The following is a 23,990-nucleotide window of genomic DNA, read 5'->3' on the forward strand; positions in this document are numbered from 1 at the left end:
GTTTCGGAAACAATAGTTTATCCGACTTCTATCGTGGAGAACATGGACCAACTTCTGTTTCGGAAGTTACGATCCACATCTCTCCCATCGGCAGTTGCAATAAGCCGATAAATCGGTAGGAAGCCGATAAATTTGATGGAAGCTTGACTTATAAATAACTTGTTTGGTCCCAATCTCGTTCACTGACAGGGTTATATGGAAAAATTAAAATTTCTCATGTAATTTTCTAGTAAGATATTAATAGGATTTGATATGAAGGTGCATATGTAAAAAATTTATCAATATCCAACTTTTGAGAGCTTTTGCAATAAGCAAATAATCTCTAATCAAAGATGAAGGCGACTTGAATTAGATAATTATGTGCATCTATGAAAATATTAGCTTTTTAATTAAATGCTATTTTATCCTCACCTTTCTTTTTTGTTTTTCTATTTTCTTCTATCTCCCGATTGTTTAAAACTGTAATGGCCTAGGAATTAAACTGCACCTGAGCTCCTCAGAGTTGGGAGATCGGAAGACCTCCGTTGTTGCTGCAAATCCCAGTTTCGAGTTTCGACTCGGACGCCAGATGAAATACGAAGTCATTTTGTAGAAAAGATCGGGGTAAGAGGGTCCGGTAAAACGTGTCTATGACGAAAGCGCAATGATGATTGGTGACAAATTCTCCGGTCTCCGGTTCTTCGCTTTGGCACGTGCCACATCGCCCTATTCGTCGTCTCTCGTGGCATCAGCCTTCGGCGGAGAAAAGGAGCATCAAAATGCAGGGAAAAGAAACTTCTTCTGATTTTTCGTATGATTCTAGTATGGGAAGAGCAAGTGGAAGATCGAGGAAATTATAAATTCCTCAAAAATTCGCTGTCTTTTAGTCTGGGTCGATGGAACAGCTCGTAAATTTTATCATTCGTCCGCCACGGTACATCGTTTTCTGATTTGTTTTTTTCTTACCGGAAATTGTTACTTTTGGTTTTGGGTCTTGAATTGCCTTTAAATTCTTATCTGAAAGGTGAGAACAATTTATTTGTTTTTGTTTTTTTTGTTTCTTAGTTGTTATTGTGAGGAATCGTCTCTTTTAATTTGATATTGAATTTCATTTACCCTTTTTCTTGTCGCTTATCCGATTATTAATTAAGATGAACTTACTTTTTCTCTTTACTAGTTTGTGATACACATTGGATTGTTGCCTGGATGGCTAAGTTACTCTTTGGAATAAGAAATGTTTTACCTTTGAATTTTAAATTTAAACAAACGAGGATCTCTTACATAATCTACAGAAGCTTTTCTTCAATTCGCTGGCACTGGATCTTACACTTGAGAGCATTCGACAAGCTGGGAAGAAAGGGCCCTTGATGCATGTCATTCCTTTGATGAGTTCATTTTAAGCAACGATAAGCTTCTCATGACTGAGGCTTTATTTAATGCTCCTGCGTTTAAGATGGAAAAGCATTTAGAGATCAAGGTGTCAAATTTGACAAGTTATGAAGTGGTATATATATAAATGGAATACTGGATTTGTCAGTTGGATTTTGTTTAGGAAGATTCTAAAAGTGAAAGTGTACTTGTGACAAGTTCGGAAAGATAATTTGAATTCGTCCTTGGGAAGATATGGTGTAATTAAGGGCATTTCTTGGGTTTTTCGTTGGCTTAGACTATGAAGACTATGAATTGAAGATATATCTCAACTTATGTCATTTTGCATTCAGGAGTTTTGTCTCATCATATAGTGCAATAGAAGTATCAAAACGTTCTACTAGAAAGAAAAAAGAGAGAGAACAAAAAAGAGGATTCCATTCTCTCACCTATACCACATAAGAAACTGAAAACACAGCATACTTTATCCTTTATGCGAGAAAGATTGGAATATTTACAAATATTATGTATAGGAAGTCTTTGTCAAGTTTCAGTGACAGATGATTCCTATTACACCTTTAATAGGAGGGTTTTCCTGCTTGGAGTGTGAACTATACATTCTTCTATGATTTGCTTATGTGCATCTTCCTTGCAATACCAGCATTGTTGCTTGGAACATGTTTTGGAGGCCTTGAAGGGCTCAATCAGTCACGAGTGTGCTGATTCACATGAGCTTGATGTGGTGACGGAGATGTATGGTAGCGGGCAATTGCCTGGATCACCATCAGAGTAATCTCTCCCTTTCTGCCAGCTTTGTAATAGAAAGTGGGGCACTATCTTGTAATAAGTGAGATATTTAGGTAGAATGGAGATAGTTTGTGACCCAACGAGTGTTTAATACTGCACTTTTTGCATGGAAATCCTGCTTAAATTGGAATCTCTCTTTGGGTTTTGACGCCATGAAGAGAGTCAAAAATAGAGAAAGGGGAGCAAAATGCTAATCATTCTTGTCAAACATGAGGATAATGCTTTAATGAGCAGAAGATGGTAACGAGGGATAGGCAATGGCCTTGATAACCATCAGAGAAATCTTTCTCTCTGCTCTACTGGATTTTTTAAAAAAATTGGGGCACGATTTTTGAGGTAGAATGGAAATACTTGTGACCCAATGGGTGTTTAATGCAGTACTTTCCACCTGGAATTTCTGCTCAGATCAGAAACTTCCATTGACTTTGATAACCACGCAGAGAGTAGAAAATAGAGAAAATGGGAGCAAATTGTTGATCATTCTTCTTAAAGATGAGGATGATTCATAAAGCATTGCACATGTCATTGAATGATAATATTAATATTCAGATTATTATATGAGGATATTCCTTATTCAGGTTCAGTAAGACACAAACTGTTCCGCATCCTTGGTAGTCGGGTGTTCCTTTTTCTGTGGGAGCTTTATATACTTATCTTATTGAGATGAAATGGGTCTGAGATAATATAGGTGCATATTATTTCTTACCTTGATGATTGTTATTATGACTCTCAAAATTGTTATTATTTGCTCCTGTTGGCATTTCCAAAAAAAAGAAAAAAAAAGCCCTTTTTTCAGTTTTCTATTTCTGTATTCCTCATATTTAAGGGGCTTATAGTTGCATGTTTTGATCTACAGAGCTGATTATAGCCCCAAAAATGACTTGTTAGACCAAGAATTTATGCTTAAAGGACAGTGGTATCAGAGAAAAGATTTGGAGGTACATCTGCTTGCTTTGTTTGAAATTCTTTGGCTTTTTCCTTTTGTTAATTGGGGTTGGGGGGGTGTGGGCCAGAGGGGGAGCGGGAGGGTGGAGAATAAAGTGTGAGTTGTATTTTTATGTTATGTGTAGCTCTTGTGATTCTTCTATTTCATTAGTGGTGTAGGGTTTAGAGTTATTTATTTTCAGACATTGTCATTCTGCTATTCATGAGTTGGTAATTGATTTTCTTATTTTTGTTTTATTTTTATTTTTTTAATTGATTTTTTCACTAAAGAGGTTATTTCCTATTCTTAGTGGTTATTTCATGCCTAGCAAGTGCATGTAAGATGTTTAGTTGGTTTTGAAAATTGATGCCTTGTGTTCTTTCTTCCTTTTTATTTTTTATCTTGTTGTGTGAGTGTTGAGTGCACCGAAAATGATTGAACTCCAAAAATTATGTTTTTTCAGTTCATAATCTATCAACCGAATTGTTTTTTCAGTGTTTCTGTAATGTTCTAGTTTTTTTTTTTTTTTTTTTTTTGGGAGGTTGAGAAAGCTAGGTATTTGTTTCTTTTCTTTCTCTTTTCATTTTATCTCCCTTTTGGGTTCTCTTGTTCTCCCCTTTTCTTTTTTTTTGAATTCTCCTTTTTTGCTTGCATATGAAAAATCTATAAACTGACTCCTAAGGAAGTATTCTTCTCGAACAGTGTTTTTTTTCTTTTCTTAATTAAATGTCTTCCCTTTCAAATTCTTAATTTTTTTCTGTTTATTTAATTCTCTTTCCCAAATGAGGGTTAAACTTTTGATGAATTCCAAACAAGGGCACAAGTATGGCCTTTTTTTTTTTCGGGGGTGGGGGGGGGGGGGGTTGCTGCGCCAGGGTTTGCCTAGCAGAGTGACAAAAAACTGTTGAAGGAATATTGAAAGAAGAAATTACACAGTTTCCAGTTATAAGTAAATAGAGAGCTATTATCGTTAAAAGTATACTTTAAAGTAATTTAATTCACAATTTTCCCCCTCTTCTTGCTGCAAGGTTAGCCAACTCATAAGTTCTGTGAGGATTTTTCCTCTTTAGACCATACATCCTTCTTGGGAATTAATTGAAACTTGTTGGGTTGTGTAAGTAACAAATATTAATTATTTACATTCACAAAAAATTGAGAATTCATAATCAGTATAAACTACTAATTTAGAAACATTCAACTGTTTTGAATATTTTTTTATACATCTTTTATTTTTCTATATCCGTTCATCCAAATTATATCTTGGAATTTGGTTACAATGCCAAACTAAGTGGTTACATATGTGATTAGGATCTAAAGATGAAGCCATTAATGCTAATGTGTCTTTTCTTCTGATCATTTTAGATGAGCTTAAAGCTCATGTAATCTATTTCATTGGTCTTGAATTGAATATTGGATATATTTTTATTTTGTCTTTTTTTTTTTTTTTAAATGTTACACGGGCTGCCTTTTATTTTGTCTTTCATCGGAAGCTTTATGCTCTTGAGATTCTTAAGGGCAACTTAAAAACACGGATTCTCTGATAATACTTGTAAACACATTATACAAATGATTAATTATTTTCATGCTCTCTTAGAGTTTAAAATTTTATGACTCTTGAATTGTTATTTTCAGGAATGGGCTTGTCTCACAATGTAGTATCCTTAATATGTTTCAGGGCATTAACAGTCGAGGAAATGTACTTCAGTGTAGTCACTACATACCTCTTAACATTCCAGAAGGAATAGCTCTTCCTTGTGTAATATACTGCCATGGAAACAGGTGAGTCAAGAAATATCAAAAGAAAACATATATCAGATACTAGTTGCAAAGAATTAAAAGGACTGTTGTATTGGGAGTATCTTGAATGGGTATGAGATTTCAATTTGTTCACCAGTATGTTGGAAACTTTGAAGGAACTTGTTAGAGAATAGCAGCAGGACCTTAATGTCCTTCTTCAAGAGGCCCTTGTGAGCTCATGCTTTGAGCCTCCTGTCCTTTTATGGTCTCATCAAATAGCATCTTACACTGAGTTGTGATCAATTTTATCAAAGTGATTTGGATGTTGAACTGCACAAGGTTGTTAGATGCATATATTTGTAGGTTTGTTTCATAATCTAAGTTGGATCAGTTGTTGAAGTTGACTATGAAATTTGTTTTTTTATCCAGTTCAATGACCAAATCCTATCTAGGTTTAAAGTATGGTAACAAAGATTATGCACTATCAAAAATTCTACTTTTTGAGGATATTAGAAAATAGTCCTACATGGATCTAGGATTAGAAATGTCCTGTGCTTTTTATTGGGAAGATGCCTTCAACTAATCATTTTGGAATGTTAGGTACCCAACTTTAGGATGTTGTTAGAGCGGGTACCTATTAGTGGGCCTTTAACTTAAGTTATGTGTGTATTGGAGTAAAAAAGAGGGCCCAAACGTGTGAGAAATGTTAGAATAGTCCCTCATAGATGCAAGAATAAACATATCAAATAGGGACGGGTATCTTGTTAGATGTCTTGGATTTTTAAGGTTGAGATGTCTTCCCCTTATATAAAACTAATGTTATGTATCATTACAACTGTTTTTGAGACATCTCGGATTTTGACATAAGCAAGATGTCTTGGAAAATCCAAAATGCCCACGCCTGGTACGAGGGGTGGGTGTGGGTTGTGTTTTTGAAAACTCATCCCCACCCCATGAACTTGACATAAAACCCATCACGGGTTTGAAAATCCAAACCCATTCCCACTTCGTGACAGGTTTTTTCTGAGATGGGTTTCAGGTTAGGTTCATGCTGTGAGGATGAAAAATAATTAATTTTGAAATTACTCAACCAACAATAATTTGTTGTAACGATCAAGATATATCAATTAAATTGACTTCCAACAACAAAAATTTTGTCTCTTTTTGTCTTTTTAAACTTATATGTCATTTTAAAATACATTGTGTAAGTGAACTATCAGGTCGGGTTTTGGATGGGGATGGGGACAGAATTTTTTCTGGTTTACCATATCTGCGTTGGTTTTTTTTTTTTTTCCTCAGCTATCCCCATCCTACCTGGTTCCCAATGTTAACAAGGGGTGTGCCCTATGGTCTTTTTATTTATGAGATCAAAGGTGCTGGATGGATTTGGCCTGTTTAAACCCTACATATACATATTCATGTTACTGATATATTCTTCCTCCTCGTTGACCTTCCAGTGGTTGTAGAGCTGATGCTAGTGAAGCTGCTATTATTTTACTCCCCTCATGCATTACTGTCTTCACTCTTGACTTTTCTGGTTCTGGACTCTCAGAAGGAGAACATGTAACACTGGGATGGAATGAAGTAAGTGCCTGACTATCTTGATTTTTCTTCATAGGAATTGTTTATTCTGGAGTTTAGAGAGGAGGAATTGAAGAAATAAGAAGAAGAAAGGGAAAGGAGGGTTGGTGCAGAGGAAGAAGAGGATAGCTACTCATATCTCATTAAATAAATAATTTAACACACAGTGACTAAGTTGCCTCTCTCCTTAAGTCTTTCAAACCAGTGTTTAAATACACATAATGCTGACCATGTTACCTTTAAACTTTAATACACTAGAACCGAGAAGGACGACTAAAATTATACCATCGGACACAAAATTGACCAAAGTCCTCCTGATGAATAAACTATGTTTATCAACATTCTTATCTAGAACTTTGAATGTCATGCTCATACAAGTAATCTTGTCCATTAATTTTATGATGGTCTGGACTGGTGAATTGGTGGCTCCTGCTTTTCTTTTCTCATGGTGTAAACATCATTTTCTGAGGATTATTGTTGCCAGATTATCGGAGCCTTCAGTGGTTACTTAAGGATGAAGACAAAAAAATGTTTTTTGAAAAACGAAAATGTAAAAAAATCTAGAAATAAGCTTATCGGGGAAGTTCTTGGCCAGGTTTAGAGCATCAATCCTGTAGGAAAAATTACGCCATTAAAGTCTACAGTGTTATAGGATTATGAGAGTCATATTTAGAGACATTTTAGCCATAATCAGGTGATATGAATGATTAGACAATGAGGTTGGTAAGATGCCTCCCAGCTGATTTTTGGACATTCGAAACGACTAATCTGTAGCATGGAGAATCGATCTGCTTGATATTAGAGCATTGAGTAATTTCTCCTTACAGAATGTTTGTTATGTAACTTCAGCACATCTTATACAGATTTTATTTTTATTGTTATGTTTGCATCTGCAGAAAGATGATCTCAAGGCCGTGGTCAATCATCTGCGGGCAGATAAGAGTGTTTCATGCATTGGCTTGTGGGGCCGTTCAATGGGCGCTGTTACTAGGTAACCTCATACAGTATCTTTATGTTTTCATTTGTGTGTGTGAAGAGACTCTTGCATGTGTTATAATAATCTTGTGGTTTTTTTTGTATTTTATTGACTGAAGATCGTGATTGTTATCAGTTTGATGTATGGAGCTGAGGATCCATCAATTGCCGGAATGGTCCTTGACAGTCCCTTCTCTAATTTGGTTGACTTGATGATGGAACTTGTTGACACCTACAAAGTTCGTTTGCCAAAATTCACTGTAAGAATTCCTTGGCCCTCTTTATAAAAAAATTAGAAATAAAAACCTTGGACCTCACTCTGGTGTTTTAATACCAAATATGGTTTTGAATCTGGGACTTTTCCATTTCTTGATCCTTATAAGAAATGCATAAACCTTGACTGAGTACTCTCTCTAAAACTTTCCTCAATGGGTAATGTGTGGGCCGACCCTAGAAAGTGGAGCAGAACATGAACTCTAGGATGATATCCTTGCCTCACTCTTTGTGCTAGTGGTAGAAATGTACAAAAGTGCAGTGGCACTATAACTCTTTTGTTTTCTAACTGAAACCGAAAAGAGGTTTTTTCTGTTTTTTTTATTTTTTTTATGAAAGGGGATTGAGATTATGGATGCTGTATGTACCCTAGATGATTGCTTTACCCAACATCCTGCATGCTGTAGCAATTGGAAAATGTATCACTTTAGTTGTTTTTAAATGGGACTTTGGGTATGTAATTTTTTGCTGAACTAGTGATGATTTCAGTTCCATTAATAAATAAATATTAATTATTAAATCAAAGGGTCATTTTAAAAAATAAAAAATAAAGACAGAGGATGAAGCATGCCTCAAGTGTTGAGGGGGAAGGAAGATCCTACTATAATGCCATGACGGGATGCCCCCTCCTTTTTGAAGGAATCAGAGATGGAATTGGGAGCACGTGGATTGTGTTGCCATTTGATCTGAAGTGAGGAGCTTAGATCTGCAATTCATCATAAAACTGTCTCAGCCTTTATGGTTGGAAGGATAGCTTAGAAGGGGGAAGAAGTCTTTAGGTCTGTAATTCTAACTGCATAGCCACAAGGAAGTCATTTAAGACCTGATTTCTTCATCTGGAATTATATTCCTGGATTACGATACTTCCGTGCCTGTGGCAATCAAGTAATTTCTATTGCTCCACTTTCCTCGTGCATATCTTTTATATCTTTTATCTGACTTTCTTCTTGAAGGTGAAATTTGCAATTCAATACATGAGAAAGGTTATCCAGAAGAAAGCTAAGTTTGACATTATGGATCTAAATGCTGTTCAGGTATTTTCTGCCTCTCGGGATAACTCCAGAATTGGTCTTTTCACTTGCCAGGAATGTGGAGTGTGATAGATATTTATCCTTTCTTACACTCTTGAAGGTTGCAAAATCTTGTTTTGTTCCTGTTTTACTTGGGCATGCTACAGATGATGATTTCATTCAACCCCACCATTCCAATCGCATATTTGATTCTTATATTGTAAGTTCTAGGCCATTTCTCAGATTTTCCAATGCCCCATTTTTCAGTGGTGGAACTAAATGAACACATGTTACAGGGTGACAAAAATATAATCAAATTTGATGGAGATCACAATTCTCCACGTCCTCAGTTCTACTTTGACTCTATAAACATATTTTTCATCAATGTCCTTAATCCTCCAAAGGACGTCTTTCAAGGAACTTATTTACACAATGCAGATCATTATCTGGAGAAGGTATGTATCTTGCTGTATTCTAGTTTAAATGTCTGCTCTGTTCAGCATAATATGTTGGAGCATGCTTGTGTTCTAACTGTATGATGCCGGTATGCACACAGAAGGACAGCAACAGAACGCACAGAGTACAATTCGTTGGTTCCATTGGACCATCTAGTAATGGTATGCCTTGCAAACCCTGTCACTTTTCAGAAGCAAGTCTCAAGATATTTTCTGATTTTCCTCTCTCCTTTTCTTGGTTACAGAATCCACTCCAGGCAGCACGGAAGAAGCTCTTAGTCATTTACGTCTAATTAGACCTATGAGTCGGACAGAGGTTAAATAAACTAATAATTCCTTTTATCTCCAACAGTATTCAAAGTTTTCATCCTATTCTTAGTAGTTAATGGCCCTAACCTCAGGCCATGTCTCTACTTCTGTTCTCTGTCAAATGGGTGGCCATGCTAGACCCTGTCTTGTTTATTCTGTTGGTTGAACCGTAAAAGAAGTCACTCACCTCTCTGTCCATCTGTATCTTTACGACTCAGGTCCCTAATGATGTTTCTTCACAAGAAAGTCACTCTGAACCAGAGGTAGTCAATCTTCTCTCCCATCATTCTGTAATACTTGAAGTTTTTCCATTTTTACCTTTTGGACTGCAAACTTTCAGGCAGGTCATTTTATTTTTTAATTGCACTCAGCCTCCTGAAAATAGAAAAATTGCATTAACGTCCCTGGAAAAGCAGTAATTCCTCTCGTCTTCTTGATTTTGAAGTTTCATTACACCCATCCCCTCTCTCTTTTTTTACAGAAAAGGTTATGGCCCACTTGGGAGGGAAGTGGTGAGCCCTTTCTCCATTTCCTCCTTTTCTGCTGAGAGGGGAAGATGGGTGCAACACCCCATTGGGCAGAAAGGAGATGGGGCTGAGAAGAGAAAATAGGGAATAGGCTCGCTGCTTCCACCTTGGTGGGTCTCTGTTATTAAAAACTTATTTTGAAGAAAGAGAGAGAAAGGAAGTGGGCATAAAGAAATTCTGAAATCTGGAAGATGAGTGAGTGTAATTAATTCTTTGCTTTTTGGACTATGGAGAACTTTTGAGAACAATGGGTGAGTTCTAATTCATCTTCGTCTGATGAATACAGGGAAAAGGAGTAGAAGATGACCTTGGTTCCCCTTCATCCAGACTAATTACATTTGATCTCACTGGTGATCCTCACTCCTACAGCAACACAACAGATGACGCATATTTGGAATATACATTTGATGACTTAGGCGAGTTTCCATGCAACTTACAAGATGAAGAGAGGGTGAGTCCGCTAATTAGTCCTCAGTAGTTCTGCAAATCAGTAATCATTCTGAAAAGTTGTTCCTGAACAGCGCACTCATCCATTAATCCTTCTGAGAAATTTCATTTGTTTTTTCTTTATGAAAATAATTAGATGTTCATGGAGGCAGTAATAGAATCCTTGAAGGACTTAGGGACCAGACATCCTCACGAAAACAATCAGCCATCCCCTGAGAACACCATCGATCCACATCAATCAGAAAAAGGTGATGCAGCAACTTCTGCAGCAGACTCTAATGGGAGCAAGGAGACAGACAGCACGTCTTCTACATCAGCAAGCAATGGTGACGCGGTTGCTTGTGAAGAGGCATCCCTATGTGCATCTGTGGCTCCTCAATCATCAGATGCTAGAAGTCGCAACACAAAAGTTGCATCAACAGTTGAAGACAGCTCGAGCTCATCAATTGATGATGGAACCAGTGGAACTCGTGCCACCCTTACAGTGGAAAAGAACCCAGCCAGCCATGTTCTTGAAGGTTTAGTTCATCGTTGGGGCCTCAACTTCTTCAAAAATAGCGGTTGAAGACAATAAAAAAAGAAAAGAACAAAGGATAAGAGAAGGAAAAGAGGAAAAGATATGAAATTGGTGTGAAGATTTGATTGTTGTAGAGTTGAAACTTGAATGTTGGGTGGAAATAGTTGCAAGAATCTTGTATAAAATAGCCAAATAGCAAACAGAGGAATGGAAAAAGTTCCAGGAACTAAACATTTTGCAAAGAAAATATTTTTCAAATTATAAGGTAGAATCTTAATCTTTTCTTTTTATTCATTAACAAGGTAGTTTCTCTTTCTTAACAATATGAATTTTACTAAAACTTTCTATGCCACTTTTTATATACTGATCACATTTTCTCCCAACTTTACTTGGATTATGTAACCAAAACAACATGATCCTAGAAAGTTTTTCATGCTTTTTGTTTTTTAGTTCAAGAATACAATACTGCACTTTTTTTAATTAAACCTCCCAAGTTATTCCATCCAGTTTACTTCGGATTGAAAACACTTTTTTTTCTAATATATTTATAACCCTAAATACTCTTAATCACTTCATTTCAATTTTTTTTTTAATTTACAAAATTCACATAGAAAACATACAATGGGATTTACCTCCGGATACTAAAACCCTTGTGCAGCGCATGCCTAAAACCCTCGTTTGCAGCAAAGCCCCTCACGACTGTCTACACTCTGTACTTCGCGCTAGTGGACGTAAGATCCACTGTTTTCTCTCGTTTCTCTGGCCACTAGCGCTGCTCCTTCGCTTCCTTCCTTCCTTCATGGCGTCTGCTGCTATCAGGAACCCTAATTTCAAGCGCCTCGTAACGTTCTCCTCTCCTATCTACTCATGTTGCCGCTCACCCATTGCTACTCCGTTACCCGTTTCCGAGTCTTCTTACTCTCCTGCTAGGGATTTCAATGGCGCTTGCTGGTGGAGGACCATGGCCACATTTACTCGCACGTAAGTACAGGGAAATGGGAACGCCATTTTTTAAATTTTTTAAAGAAATCATCGAGTTCTTTTGTTTTTACTCTCGGATCATGAGTTTCTGCAGCATCCATATTACTATAAAGGCTTGTTTGCTGAGGAATTTTTGTTTTTTTTTTTTCCTGGATTTCTTGTTTGATATACTCACTGTTATATCTCTTTCACCATAGGTTTATATCTATTTCTTTGAGCCGACACTCCAAATTGCATGATGGTTGTTCGTTGTGCTTTTTTTATTGGGAAATTCTTGGCGGGTCTAAAGGTTTTATTTTCTCTACTGAAAACTTCAAGTAGCGATAATGGGTTACCTCTTTTGTTTTCCCCTTCCTTCCCGATGCACTTTACCCTTCTCCTCTTCTATGATTACGGAAGTATGAAAAAGCGTTGATCCTATTGTCTGACCATCCGGGCACGTATGATACTAAGACTGTGACTTTTTGCTCTTTAAGCTGCAATATGACTACTTAGACGCTACTTTCTCTACCAGAAGTCATGTCTCTTGTTTCAACAATTTAAAGACAACTGGCTATCAAAAATAAGATAAAGATGCAAAGGCTTTTGGCATACACCTGGAAAACCAACGGAGTATCACTTATTAGAAAGCTATGGAATTAGCATAGTTCCTGAAAAGATCCCAGAATCTCTCAGTATTGGCACTGCCTAGTATATTCTCTCATATCTCTTAACATGAACTTGTGGATGTTGCGACAGCCTTCTTCTTTTAGTTTTTTCACTTTTAAGCTTTTGTGTTAATCTTTATCAACTTCAGCCTGTGTATTTAATCTTCTTTTCTTGCTCAGAGATAATGTTATCCCGGCTGTGGCCTGTTGACATTATTATTGACAAATATGAAGCAGCTGTAGTAATCTCTAGTTACTTCTTTTGACTTACTCCTTGTTTCTTTTGTGGTATGTTACTTGCCAACAGAAAACCTCATGTGAATGTTGGTACAATTGGGCATGTTGATCATGGGAAAACTACACTGACAGCAGCAATCACAAAGGTGATGCTTCTCTTCTTTAGATATCCATTTGATATGACATTTTTCTTTATTAATCAAGTAAAAGTAGGAAAGATATATAAATATTTGGTGTGGGGATTTTTCCAGGTATTGGCTGAGGAAGGTAAAGCAAAAGCTATTGCTTTTGATGAGATTGACAAGGCTCCCGAAGAGAAAAAAAGAGGAATTACAATTGCAACGGTATGGTGCTCTTTCACTTGCTGCCTTATTTCATTCGAAGATGTTCAAGTAAAAAAGGAAGCAAATGTTGTTTTCACTGTCTGATTTCTATGGTCATTGTTGGTAAAGATGTTCAATTTCTCAGAGTTGAACTTACTTTAATGGCCTGCATGATTTTTCAGGCTCATGTTGAATATGAAACTGAGAAGCGTCACTATGCACACGTGGATTGCCCAGGGCATGCAGACTATGTTAAGGTTGATTACAAGTATGCTTTTGCTTATTTGGTTTTCTGTTTGAATTTTTTTTCCAACTAAAAAATGTATGATAGAGAAAAAAAGAAAACTGTAGAAAATTATAGTTATTTGTCTTGTTCGGTTTCATTTTACAATGAATATTTGGTACTGTAATGGTTATTGAAATTTATTATTTTGAGAGGAGATCAGCTATCATTACCTATTCACAAAAATTGATGCATGCATATTGGTTAGAGTGTTTTGATTTTATTTTGAAAATGTTTTTTCTTGAGCTTCCTATACAAATTATTGGTTACTATGAGAAGGATTTGCAACCTATAGTCTCAAACTCTGGCCCGTCCAATTTTGAGATTTTACCACTTTAGTGGTTAATTTTCTTTAAATTATATCAGTAGTTAAATTTCTATGTACATAGAATGTGTAGTTAGGGAGATATAAGGAGATTAAGGTTTATTAAGTTTATAGAGGCAATTTTGTAATTGTTAACTCAAAACACCTATTTAAGAAGTCTAGGAATTTGTGCACAGTTCCCAATGAAGCCTTTCAGGCTCTTCTGAAATTTCTTCTTCTCCTTTCTCCTTTTTCTCTCAATTTTCTCCTCTTTCTTCAGCCAAATCTGGATTTTTACAACACGATTACAATACATTTTTTGCAATATTAGTAAGGAGGAGATACTTGTAGTTAAGACAATGGAATTTTTTGGATTACATGTTGAATTTAAAACAGTAAACATGTTTCCTAACTACTATATTTGTCATCTTGGATTTCAAAATATATTCCCTTGATCACCTACTGTTCTTTGCCTGTTACTTGAATTGATAGCAGTCGAAATTAAAATCTTGTGTCGGTACTTCTGTTAGATGAAGGAAAGCACTTTAACATTGATTTTCCGGTCATGTTGGTTGCAGAACATGATTACCGGAGCTGCACAGATGGATGGTGGTATTCTTGTTGTATCTGGGCCAGACGGACCTATGCCACAAACAAAAGAGCATATTTTGCTAGCTCGTCAGGTGTGGGAATAGGTGTCCTTAGTTCTCATGTTTACATGAAGAGGTGTTCCTAATGCTTGTTTTGTTATCACTATAAATAATGTTTGTTTTGTCTTGTTATACAAACTAATTCTTCTTATGCTGTCATTAGTTATATGAGATACTATTTCTCATCCAATTGAATTTGATTTAATGATATTTTTATGTCAAATGTTTCATACATAGTTTTTAAAGTTAATTGTTTGTGATTTAGGTTGGTGTTCCTTCATTGGTCTGCTTTCTAAATAAGGTTGACGTTGTTGAGGATCCAGAGCTTCTTGAACTTGTAGAGATGGAACTTCGAGGTATGATTCTACTTGTTGGCTTGATTTCAGTTACCCTTTCTTGTCCAGAAATGGCTTGTCAAAATTGCTGCATTTTTTGAGTCTTTCTTACAGAATTGCTGAGCTTCTACAAGTTTCCTGGTGATGAAATTCCAATCATTCGTGGTTCAGCATTATCTGCATTAGAAGGAACTAATGAGGAAATTGGAAAAAAAGCTATTCTAAAATTAATGGAGGCTGTCGATAGCTATATTCCTGATCCTGTCCGCCAACTTGACAAACCTTTTCTTATGCCTATTGAAGATGTATTTTCAATTCAGGTAGTTTCAATCTTTTTTTTCTTTTTTTCTGAAATTATCCAGAAATTGGATCAGTTTTAAGAAGAGAGTTACTCTGGGGTTAGAAAATTATAGATTTCATATGTGTAAAAGAGTAAATACAAAATTTAAAATTTTTACATTAAATTAAAATGGCCAAGAAACTTAACCAGATCTATATATTTTTGATAGCATGTTGTTGTTGTGAAAGGGCTCCTTTCCTTGGGAAGGATTCGACCATTTGATCAGTTTCCCTCTGCATATGACCCAATCATCCATTTTCTAGCCTTTACTTTGTTTTTATTTTATTATTTACTCACTATCACTTATTTCAAACTTCTACATTTCTCGTCGATCTTAGTGATTTTTGTAATTATGCTTTGAGCTCTCTGTTGAGTGAAAAAGGAAAGTCTAATATTATTGCTGACATGGCTTTTTTTTGCGTGCTTCTAACTGTTCCTTGGAGTGGATGTCTGAGTTTTGTAATAGCTAAAATATGATTCCACGAGGAAGTTCCATTGAGTAATTCTTTGTATTCACTCTTTTGTAAATAGGGCCGAGGAACTGTTGTCACTGGCCGTGTTGAACAAGGAACCATCAAAGTTGGACAGGATGTGCAGATTTTAGGATTAACAAAGGTAGGAAACATTGATTGAAATTGGATGTTTAAATCATATTGTATCCAAAATATTTTTGCCTTGATTAGTGTTGCTGGCTTCTGTGGACTGGCAAAAATATTGTTGTTTGGTATACTAAGATGTAAGAACTTGGTTTTTTCACATTAATTTTTTGTTTTGGTGTCAGTCTGGCCCATTGCAGTCCACTGTAACTGGCGTGGAGATGTTTAAGAAGATCTTGGACTATGGACAAGTATGTGGTATAGTTGTTTTATAGTATCCTTTTATTATTTATCCTTTTTTTTTCTTGCTGAGTTATTAGAAATTTTCTTTTGAACTTAAATATAGGCTGGTGACAATGTGGGGCTTCTACTTCGTGGTCTTAAACGAGAAGATGTGCAGCGAGGGCAGGTACCAAATGTTACCAAAAAGCGATGACTTAATTCTGTTTATTTCTTAAACAGTAACATTATGATCTTAAGGGTGAAGCAAAATGGGAAAAATAACTTTGAGATCCATGTTGAGGAAAAATATTTTGGACTTCTTATAAGTAATGAGGATTACAGTATTTAAATTTTATTCATGTAGTTTCCTTGAGTCAAAACACTGCAATTGGTTCAGTTTTTACAAACTTTAGTTCCATTAAATTTTTTGAGTCTGTTGACTTAACATTTCCTGTGCTTAGCTATCCGTCAAATTTATGTTATGTTAAAGTTCAAGGGTATTTTTGGTAATTTTCTTTGGTGTGCTGTATAATGAAATTATAGTTAGAAAGGGATTGATAAGACAAGTCCATCGATGTAACTTTTATCAGTTTTTGTTACTGCTTTATAGCTATAATCAAGTCAGGTGTAATAGGGGCATTTTAGACCTTTTATATTGTAATCACTTACGTGGGTTAGTAAAGAGAGTTAGGGGTCAATCTGACACTCTAACCTGATTGCTCTTCAACAGTCTTCTTCCTCTCCCTACTTCTTTTCTTCCATTTTCTCTCTTCAGTTTTTTCAAGGTACCAGAGCAATCGATCTAATTGCTGTGGGTTTTTAGCAAGCTTCTCCTTTTCTCCTTTTTTCTGAAGCCTACAACTCTCCAGGAATAGGGATTGTTCAGAATTACAGCTGGTTGAGGTTAAAGGTCAGAACTTTTTCTATTTTTTTCTGCCATGACCCTAGGGCCAATTCTGCCTGCATCATCATCAGGTTAGGTGACATCAGCCCTATTTTCTTTCTCGACATTGTTCTTTTCTGGAATACTGAATTGAGTTACTGTTATTATCTCTATTGGAGTCTGGATGATCTAATTTTTGTGCTGTGTGGGCCCCACTTAAGCTGTGCTGAGTAATACAATTATCTCCTTAGTGAATTTTTGGAGCTAGTGTCTTTAATATTATACTTCAGCATGTATTTAAGACATTTATTGTTGACAATTGCTCTATGGCTGATTCTGGTGAAGTGGTTGCACCTTCCAAAGGCTGCAACCATTCAAATTCAAGGAATCCCACACTATTAAAATAACTTCTACTAAGTTGAACGGATGAAACTACATTAACTGATCCAGGTCAATAGATGTTTCTTATGGCAAAGAGGAAGCTGAAATTCTTGATTGAGATCCCTCCTTTCCCTGTGTTGATTTCTAAGGCCAACATATGAACACAAGAGAACTCAAGGGAAGGAGAGCAGAAAGGAACTCTAGCTCTTGGGAGAGAGGAGAGAAGAAACCAAGGGAGAGAAGAAAGAGGAAAAGAGAGAGAGGTGTATGGATGAATTTGAACCAAGAAGAAGAGGCTTGAATGCTCTACCCCATGCCTTGAGGTTATATTTATAGTTGTGTGAAGGTGTTTACAATGATTACAATGCCCTTAGGGCTACATGTTTCAAAAGGAAAAAGGACATAAGATGACATACACCAGCTTGCATAATTACAATTTTATGTCATCTCTATGAAAGTTTTCCTTATTTATTAGCCATGCCATCCCTACACATGTGGGTGTCTCTTAACACCTTGCTAATGATGATTGGGAAATTGAAGAAAGTCAGGTGATGACTTTACTCATCAATATTATGGAAGAAAGTTTAAGTGATCATGTGACGAGTTGTAACACATCAAAGGAGATTTAGGATACTTTGAAATCTATTTTCTCATAGAAACCAATCTATCCAGGATTTACGAGCTATAAGCTGAGTCCTTTGGAATGTCTCAAGGTTATACAACAATGACCTAATATTTTACTGAGATGAGTATTCTATAGGAAATTAGCTCCTTTCACCCCTTTACCACCAATGCTATAGAACTCTGGAGGGAGAAAAATCAAATTCAGGTTACTCAATTCTTGGATGGTTTGGAGTATGATGTTGTTTGAGCTAAATTCTGGTTGGTGATGGTGATCATCATACATTGGAGAGGGTTTATAATAGAACCCTTTGTGCTGAAGGAGCAATTAAATCTGGTAAACCTATTGTTGGTTTTGATGCAGCTGCTAATATTTCCTCTTCTAATTCTCACTCTGAATCAAAAAATTGTTATCAATCAATGTGCGATGTCAGATCTTCCTCCATGGTTACACTAGGACATTTTTTTGATATATATGTAATTTAATTTCTCTTTTAAACTGTAATTGGAAGCACATTCCTAGGTCAGCTAATCATTTAGCTGACACTCAGGTTAAATTAGGTGTTTTTCTCTAACACCTTGTTGTGGTGGAAGGCCCTGTTTAGGTAGGTATTGTAATCTTTACTCTTTTAATAGCTTATACATCTTCATTAAAAAAAATAAAAAAATCTCGCTCTGAGTCAACTAGAGATCGAAGGGGAGGCTTTGGTGTTTGTGGTCGAGGAAACGATAGTGGTGGAAGAGGTAAAGGCCGTGGTGATAGAAAATGTGTGGATTGTGGCAGATCTAATCACTCAAATAAATTTTGGGAAAAATTCAAGAAACCTGCTTGGGCTAATTCTGGTATTTTGCTAGACAATGGAGAAATGATTCACGGCGAGGTCGGGTCATCTAGTAGTACTCAATAAACATTGCAAAAGATACTCCAACGGTTGGATTGATTGACATTGACCACCACTTCAGCTTCTCCAATGTGCTCAACCCCCTCCGACAATCTCAGGTATGTCTGCATTTCATGTTTCCTCTCCTTCGTCTTGGGTGATAGATTTTGGAGCCTCAAATCATATATTAATATTAGGTATGTCTTCTATTTTCTCAAACATGTCTTTTATCCTCATTCATAAATTGGTCATGTTAGCTAATGGTTCTACTTCCTCTGTTTGTGGTGAAAGGGACGCTCACCCTTCATCTGGAATTTCATTAACATTTGTTTTATATGTTCCAAAGTTTCTAGTTAACTTATTATCAGTCAACAAACTTACTAAGTCAGTCAATTTGTTTCATTACATTCTTTCCCTTTCATTGAGCGTTTTAGGACTTGTAGACGAGGAGGAAGATTGGTTCGAGGCATGAGAGTGATGGGATGTACTACCTTGGCATTGTTCCAGAGAAGAAGTCTATAGCATTTCAAACTACAACATCTCCTTATTTATGGAATTTATGCTTTTGACATCCTTTCATAGTAAAGCTATGCTCGTTTCTTCCCTCTCTACCAGTAGATACTTCATTTGATTGTTAGTCATGTCAGCTTGGGAAACACCACCATAATTTATTTCCTCTAAGTTAACATCCTTTTTATTTGGTTCATTCTAATGTATGAGGCCCATGATGGTTTCCTGTTCCATTTGGTTCTCAGTATTTCTCGGCATTTATAGTTGATTATAATCATGTGACTTGGGGTATCTCCTTGGGAGAAAACGAATGTCTTTGATGTATTTATCAAATTTTATACAGAAATAAAAACATAGTTGGTGCTTCTATTCAATTCTTTCGTTCATATAATGGTCTTTCAGTTGCTAATAGTAAGTTTTCCATTTTGTGCTTTGAGTGGTAGAACGAAATAATCAACATCTACTCGAAGTTGTTCAAACTATGCTATTTCAAATGAATGTTCCATTCTAGGGTGATGTAGTTCTCATGGCCTACTATTTGATTAACTGATTGCTCTCTTCAGTATTAGGTGGTTGTATTCCCATGCGTTTGTTAAAACTAGGGTGTAAGCTTTTTGACCGATCTCCTAGGGTCTTCAAGCCTAAATGTTTTGTTCACTGTGGAGAGCCTCATCTTGATAAATTGTCTCTTGAGACTACTCGTTATATTTTTCTTGGGTATTCGAAGACACAAAAAGGTTATCGATGGTATGATCCTACTTTTAGGAGAGTGTATATCACTGTTGATGTAACCTTCTTTAAGAGTACACATTATTTTTCATTGTTTGAAAAATTCCCTTCCCAACTAGATATTTCTTGAATCATCTTTGGATGTCCCCAGCCCTACTAGCACTGGTTCACTTTCACAAAAACCATTACGGTTATATCAAAGGAAACATGAGCAACTACGGTCGTCACCAGCTAAAGGATGTCCATAGAGATCAATAGCTTCCACTCCATTGCTCCAGTCATCAATCTCCGTACCTGCAAATCCTGTTGTCAATGATTTTAATCTTCTCCATTTTAAAAAATTGATTTTAATCTTCTTATTTCTCTCTAAAAAGGTAATTGGTCTTTATTCAACATTCAATTTCTTGTTATGTATCATTTGCCTTGTCTTTGTTTAGTTTTGCCGAAGTGGAAACTAGCTATGAATGAGGAGATGAGTACTTTGGTTACTTAAAAGACTTGGTCTTAGTTGATCTACCTCTTGAAGCAAAAGTTGTTGGACATAGATGGGTTTATATAGTAAAATATAATGTTGATAGCACGATGGAACGTTGTAAAGCTAGACTTGTTGCTAAGGCAGACATTTGGGGTTGATGTTTTTTATACTTTTTCCCCTATTGCTCGGCTTAGTACTGTTCGGATTTTAATGTTAGTTGCAATCAACTAGGGACGATCCTTGTACCAGTTCGATGTTAAAAATGTTTTTTTTTTTTGTATGGAGACGTGCACGAAGAAGTGTATATGGAGTAACCTTCTAGGTATGTTACTCAGGGGGTGACATGTAATGTGTGCAAACTCCAAAAAGCTATATATGGTCTGAAACAAAACCCACGAGTATGTTTTGAAAAATTCAGTGAGCTGGTGATGTCATTTAGGTTTGTCAGAAGCTATTGTGATCATTCCCTATTTATCCTACGTTGGCAGACTGGTATTATTGCATTAGTGGTGTATGTTGATGACATTGTGCTCACTAGGAATGATGTTGAAGGTATTTAGGATGTCAAGAACCATCTTAAATAGCACTTTCAGACCAAGGATCTTGGTAAGCTGAAATATCTTTTGAGAATAGGGTATGATTTTGTCTTAGAGAAAATATCTGATGGATATGTTGAGTGAACTCTACCTTGCATGATACTCAGTGATAAAACAATGTGAGACTAGTTGGGCAATTAAGTTATTCTACTGTTACTAGACCAGATATATCATTTGCAGTTGAAGTTGTGAGTTAGTTTATGGAATCTCCTAGAAAAGTACATCTTAAGGCAGCATGGAATTTTTCGGTGCTTAAAAGGAGCTCCCTTGGAAAAGATTGCAGTGTGAATCTCATAGGTATTTAGACATTGTTGGTTTTTTTTTATGCTGACTATGTTGGATTAAAGTTAGATAGAAAATCAACTACAGGATATTGTGTGTTTATTGAGGGTAATCAAAATGTAGTTGCTTGTTCAAGTGAAGCTGAATATTGCACAATGACACCCATTGTAAGTGAACTCATGTGGGTACAATCCGTGTTACAGGAATTTGGTCTAGGAGGAAGTGGTCCCATGGTACTGAAGTGTGATAATCAAGAAACAATATTTATTACTAGCAATCTAGTATTCCATGAGCGGACTAAACACATAAAACTAGATTGCCATTTTATTCGTGATGTTGTGTTATAAGTGGTAAAGTAATCAATCTAAGGATAACTGACCAGGTTGGAGACTTTTTTACCAAGGTCCTTAGAAAGTGTCTATTGGTTAAATTTTGTTCCAAGCTGGCTTTGGTGGATATATACCCCCAGCTTGAGGAAGTGTTAAAGTTGTTGAAATTCAAGGGTATTTTGGTAATATACTGTGGTGTGTTGTATACTGATATCATAGTTTTTTTTTTTTTGAGAGAAAATAGTGATATCATAATTAGAAGGGGATTAATTAGACAAGTCCATTGATGTAATTTTTATCACTTTTTGTTACTGTTTTGTAGCTGTAATTGAGTAAGGTGTTATAGGGGCATATTAGACCTTTTATATTGTACTTAAGTGGGCTAATAAAGAGAGTTGAGGGTCGATCTGAGACCCTAACCTGACTCCTCTTCAATGCAGTCTTCTCCTTCTCTCTATCTTCTTCTTTTCTTCTATTTTCTCTCCTTAATCATTTCTTCTTCAATTCTTTCATGTTATATATCAAAGATAGATTCTGAAAGCAGGACCTCATTATGGAGAGACCAAATGTGTTATATTTACTAAAGGGACGTAAGAAATAATTTTTATTGTAGTAGTGGGTCAGCTAAGAAGGAAGCAAAATGAGAAATGAGTTCAGTCAATGTGAAATGAGAAACCTTTTCATAAGTTTGGTCTACGTCAGCCTCATTTTACAAATTTAAAAATGTTTCTTTCCTTGAAGGTTTGAATTATTGATTGTTTTAGTTCTTTTCTATGTTATTTTTAATGAGTGCAGGTTGTTGCCAAGCCTGGTAGTCTCAAAACATACAGTAAATTTGAGGCAGAAATATATGTTCTGACAAAGGAAGAAGGTGGTCGCCACACAGCCTTCTTTTCCAACTACAGACCTCAGTTCTATATGAGGACTGCTGATATCACTGGGAAAGTGGACTTGCCAGAAAATGTAAAGATGGTGATGCCTGGTGACAACGTGACTGCAGTTTTCGAGCTCATCTCACCAGTACCACTTGAACCAGGTATATACATCAATATTGCGTTGAATTCACGGAACAGTTTTAGTTTTTATTCTTTCTTATTATTCCCCTAAGTTTTTATTCTTTCTTATTGTTCCCTTTAGTTTTTATTCTTTCTTATTCCCCTGCAATATGTGTTTGCACTCTTGCTTCTAAACCAGCTGGTATTTTAGTTACTTTTGTTTGTCATGTCACATGACTGATAAGCATTAAAGTAGATAGTCATAGAGATTGTTGTGGTCAGAAGTACATCGAGTTTCTTGAAAACTAGAAACTGTTTGAATGAATTTGCCAACGTGGGTTTTATTGGTAAAGTGGGATGACCCAAAAGCACCCAACGAATGAATGGATGAGATCTGTCTCATTTGATCGTGAGATTTTGCTTGTGGGTCTGTAACTTCCAAAATTTTCTTGTGTTGTCTAGGATTTCAGACAAGTGAATTTTTTTTATGTATTTATAGCTAGTTTGACCCTTTTTTTTTTATGTAAAACCTTTGTAACAAATGTAGGAAAGATCCTTAGATACTTGCTTTCTCTATGTTTAAAATAATAAATAAAGAAACATGTTGTAGTACATTTCCTTGTCAGGAATTATTTTATTTTTCATAATTTCCCTTCAATATTTGGTGTCTTGTGACAGGACAAAGATTTGCTTTGAGAGAAGGCGGTAGAACTGTTGGAGCAGGAGTTGTGTCCAAAGTGATTAGTTGAATTCCCTGGTTTTTTCCTTTATTCTTTGCCTACGAGGAAGATTGGCGAAGGAAGAGTGGATGCAAAGTTTTACAAACCACCTGCACAGGAATAGGAAACATACGTGCTCTTGCCAATCTAATGCTGTTTTGGATGAAAAATTTTGATTCAGTGTTTACAAAGTTTATTTATGCAGTACTAAGGTTTCTTTGTTGAATATGCTTGTCTCATATTAAAACTTTTCTTTTAACTTATAACATAAAATAATAAAATTTACATACTGCCCATTGTTCAATCTCAACAAACAGTATTTGTTCATATGCTTCAGACTTCACCAGATTATATTTCCTTTTACATTATGGTCTGTAGATGGTTGATGATATATATTAAGTTGGAACTACATGTTTTTTACTGGGAAGTATAACTGAGAGGTAAATGGACTTCTGTGGGTCTTCTGCTTAGCTTTCTTTTCCTTCCATAAAAACTTCGCTGCTGTTTGTTCTGGTCTAGTTTAAGTCATCCCTGTATTTGTTCTTGTGCAGCGTCTCTAATAGTTTGTTCTTTCTGCATTAGCTTGGGACTTTGTTGCCGTTTCACAGGTGACAGTGTGACACTTTCTTCCCTTGGTTTTAGTTTTGAATACCTTAACTTTTGTCAATTAAGAGCATCTATTTTATAGTCCATTGGTCTTCTCAATGTGTTTTGTTTTATTTTTATTTCGTTATCAATCTGGATTATCCCATCAATGCTCG

At 36.0% G+C, this 23,990-nt stretch overlaps 2 protein-coding genes across 2 annotated transcripts; both read left to right on the forward strand.

Moving 5' to 3' along the window:
• Window positions 1-655: 655 nt before the first annotated feature.
• Window positions 656-11,188, forward strand: LOC137955399 (uncharacterized). Its single transcript, XM_068802323.1, has 14 exons — window positions 656-913; window positions 3,011-3,092; window positions 4,755-4,858; window positions 6,274-6,400; window positions 7,294-7,388; window positions 7,509-7,632; window positions 8,599-8,679; window positions 8,777-8,875; window positions 8,952-9,110; window positions 9,212-9,272; window positions 9,356-9,426; window positions 9,638-9,682; window positions 10,233-10,397; window positions 10,530-11,188. The coding sequence occupies exons 1-14, from the start codon at window positions 876-878 to the stop codon at window positions 10,956-10,958; spliced, it is 1,680 nt and encodes a 559-aa protein (XP_068658424.1). The 5' UTR covers window positions 656-875; the 3' UTR covers window positions 10,959-11,188.
• A 410-nt stretch (window positions 11,189-11,598) lies between these two features.
• Window positions 11,599-23,455, forward strand: LOC137955400 (elongation factor Tu, mitochondrial-like). The gene is made up of 12 exons (XM_068802324.1): window positions 11,599-11,891; window positions 12,846-12,921; window positions 13,027-13,119; window positions 13,281-13,355; window positions 14,264-14,368; window positions 14,601-14,691; window positions 14,785-14,990; window positions 15,542-15,625; window positions 15,792-15,857; window positions 15,953-16,015; window positions 22,311-22,551; window positions 23,189-23,455. The coding sequence occupies exons 1-12, from the start codon at window positions 11,710-11,712 to the stop codon at window positions 23,257-23,259; spliced, it is 1,353 nt and encodes a 450-aa protein (XP_068658425.1). The 5' UTR covers window positions 11,599-11,709; the 3' UTR covers window positions 23,260-23,455.
• The last annotated feature ends 535 nt before the right edge of the window (window positions 23,456-23,990 follow it).

This window comes from Aristolochia californica, unplaced genomic scaffold, assembly GCF_029961685.1.
Source record: "Aristolochia californica isolate CCGP_79_NKW_82.1479 unplaced genomic scaffold, dmAriCali1.0.hap1 SCAF_2, whole genome shotgun sequence".
NCBI lineage: Eukaryota > Viridiplantae > Streptophyta > Magnoliopsida > Piperales > Aristolochiaceae > Aristolochia > Aristolochia californica.

Excerpts from the sequence above, each read along its gene's own strand:
- LOC137955399 (XM_068802323.1), top strand. The coding sequence starts at position 876 with ATGGAACAGCTCGTAAATTTTATCATTCGTCCGCCACG. Across the intron at positions 4,859-6,273 it reads ATATACTGCCATGGAAACAG|TGGTTGTAGAGCTGATGCTA; the intron begins GTGAGTCAAGAA and ends TTGACCTTCCAG. Across the intron at positions 6,401-7,293 it reads TAACACTGGGATGGAATGAA|AAAGATGATCTCAAGGCCGT; the intron begins GTAAGTGCCTGA and ends TTGCATCTGCAG.
- LOC137955400 (XM_068802324.1), top strand. The coding sequence starts at position 11,710 with ATGGCGTCTGCTGCTATCAGGAACCCTAATTTCAAGCGCCTCGTAACG. Across the intron at positions 13,120-13,280 it reads GAGGAATTACAATTGCAACG|GCTCATGTTGAATATGAAAC; the intron begins GTATGGTGCTCT and ends ATGATTTTTCAG. Across the intron at positions 22,552-23,188 it reads ACCAGTACCACTTGAACCAG|GACAAAGATTTGCTTTGAGA; the intron begins GTATATACATCA and ends GTCTTGTGACAG.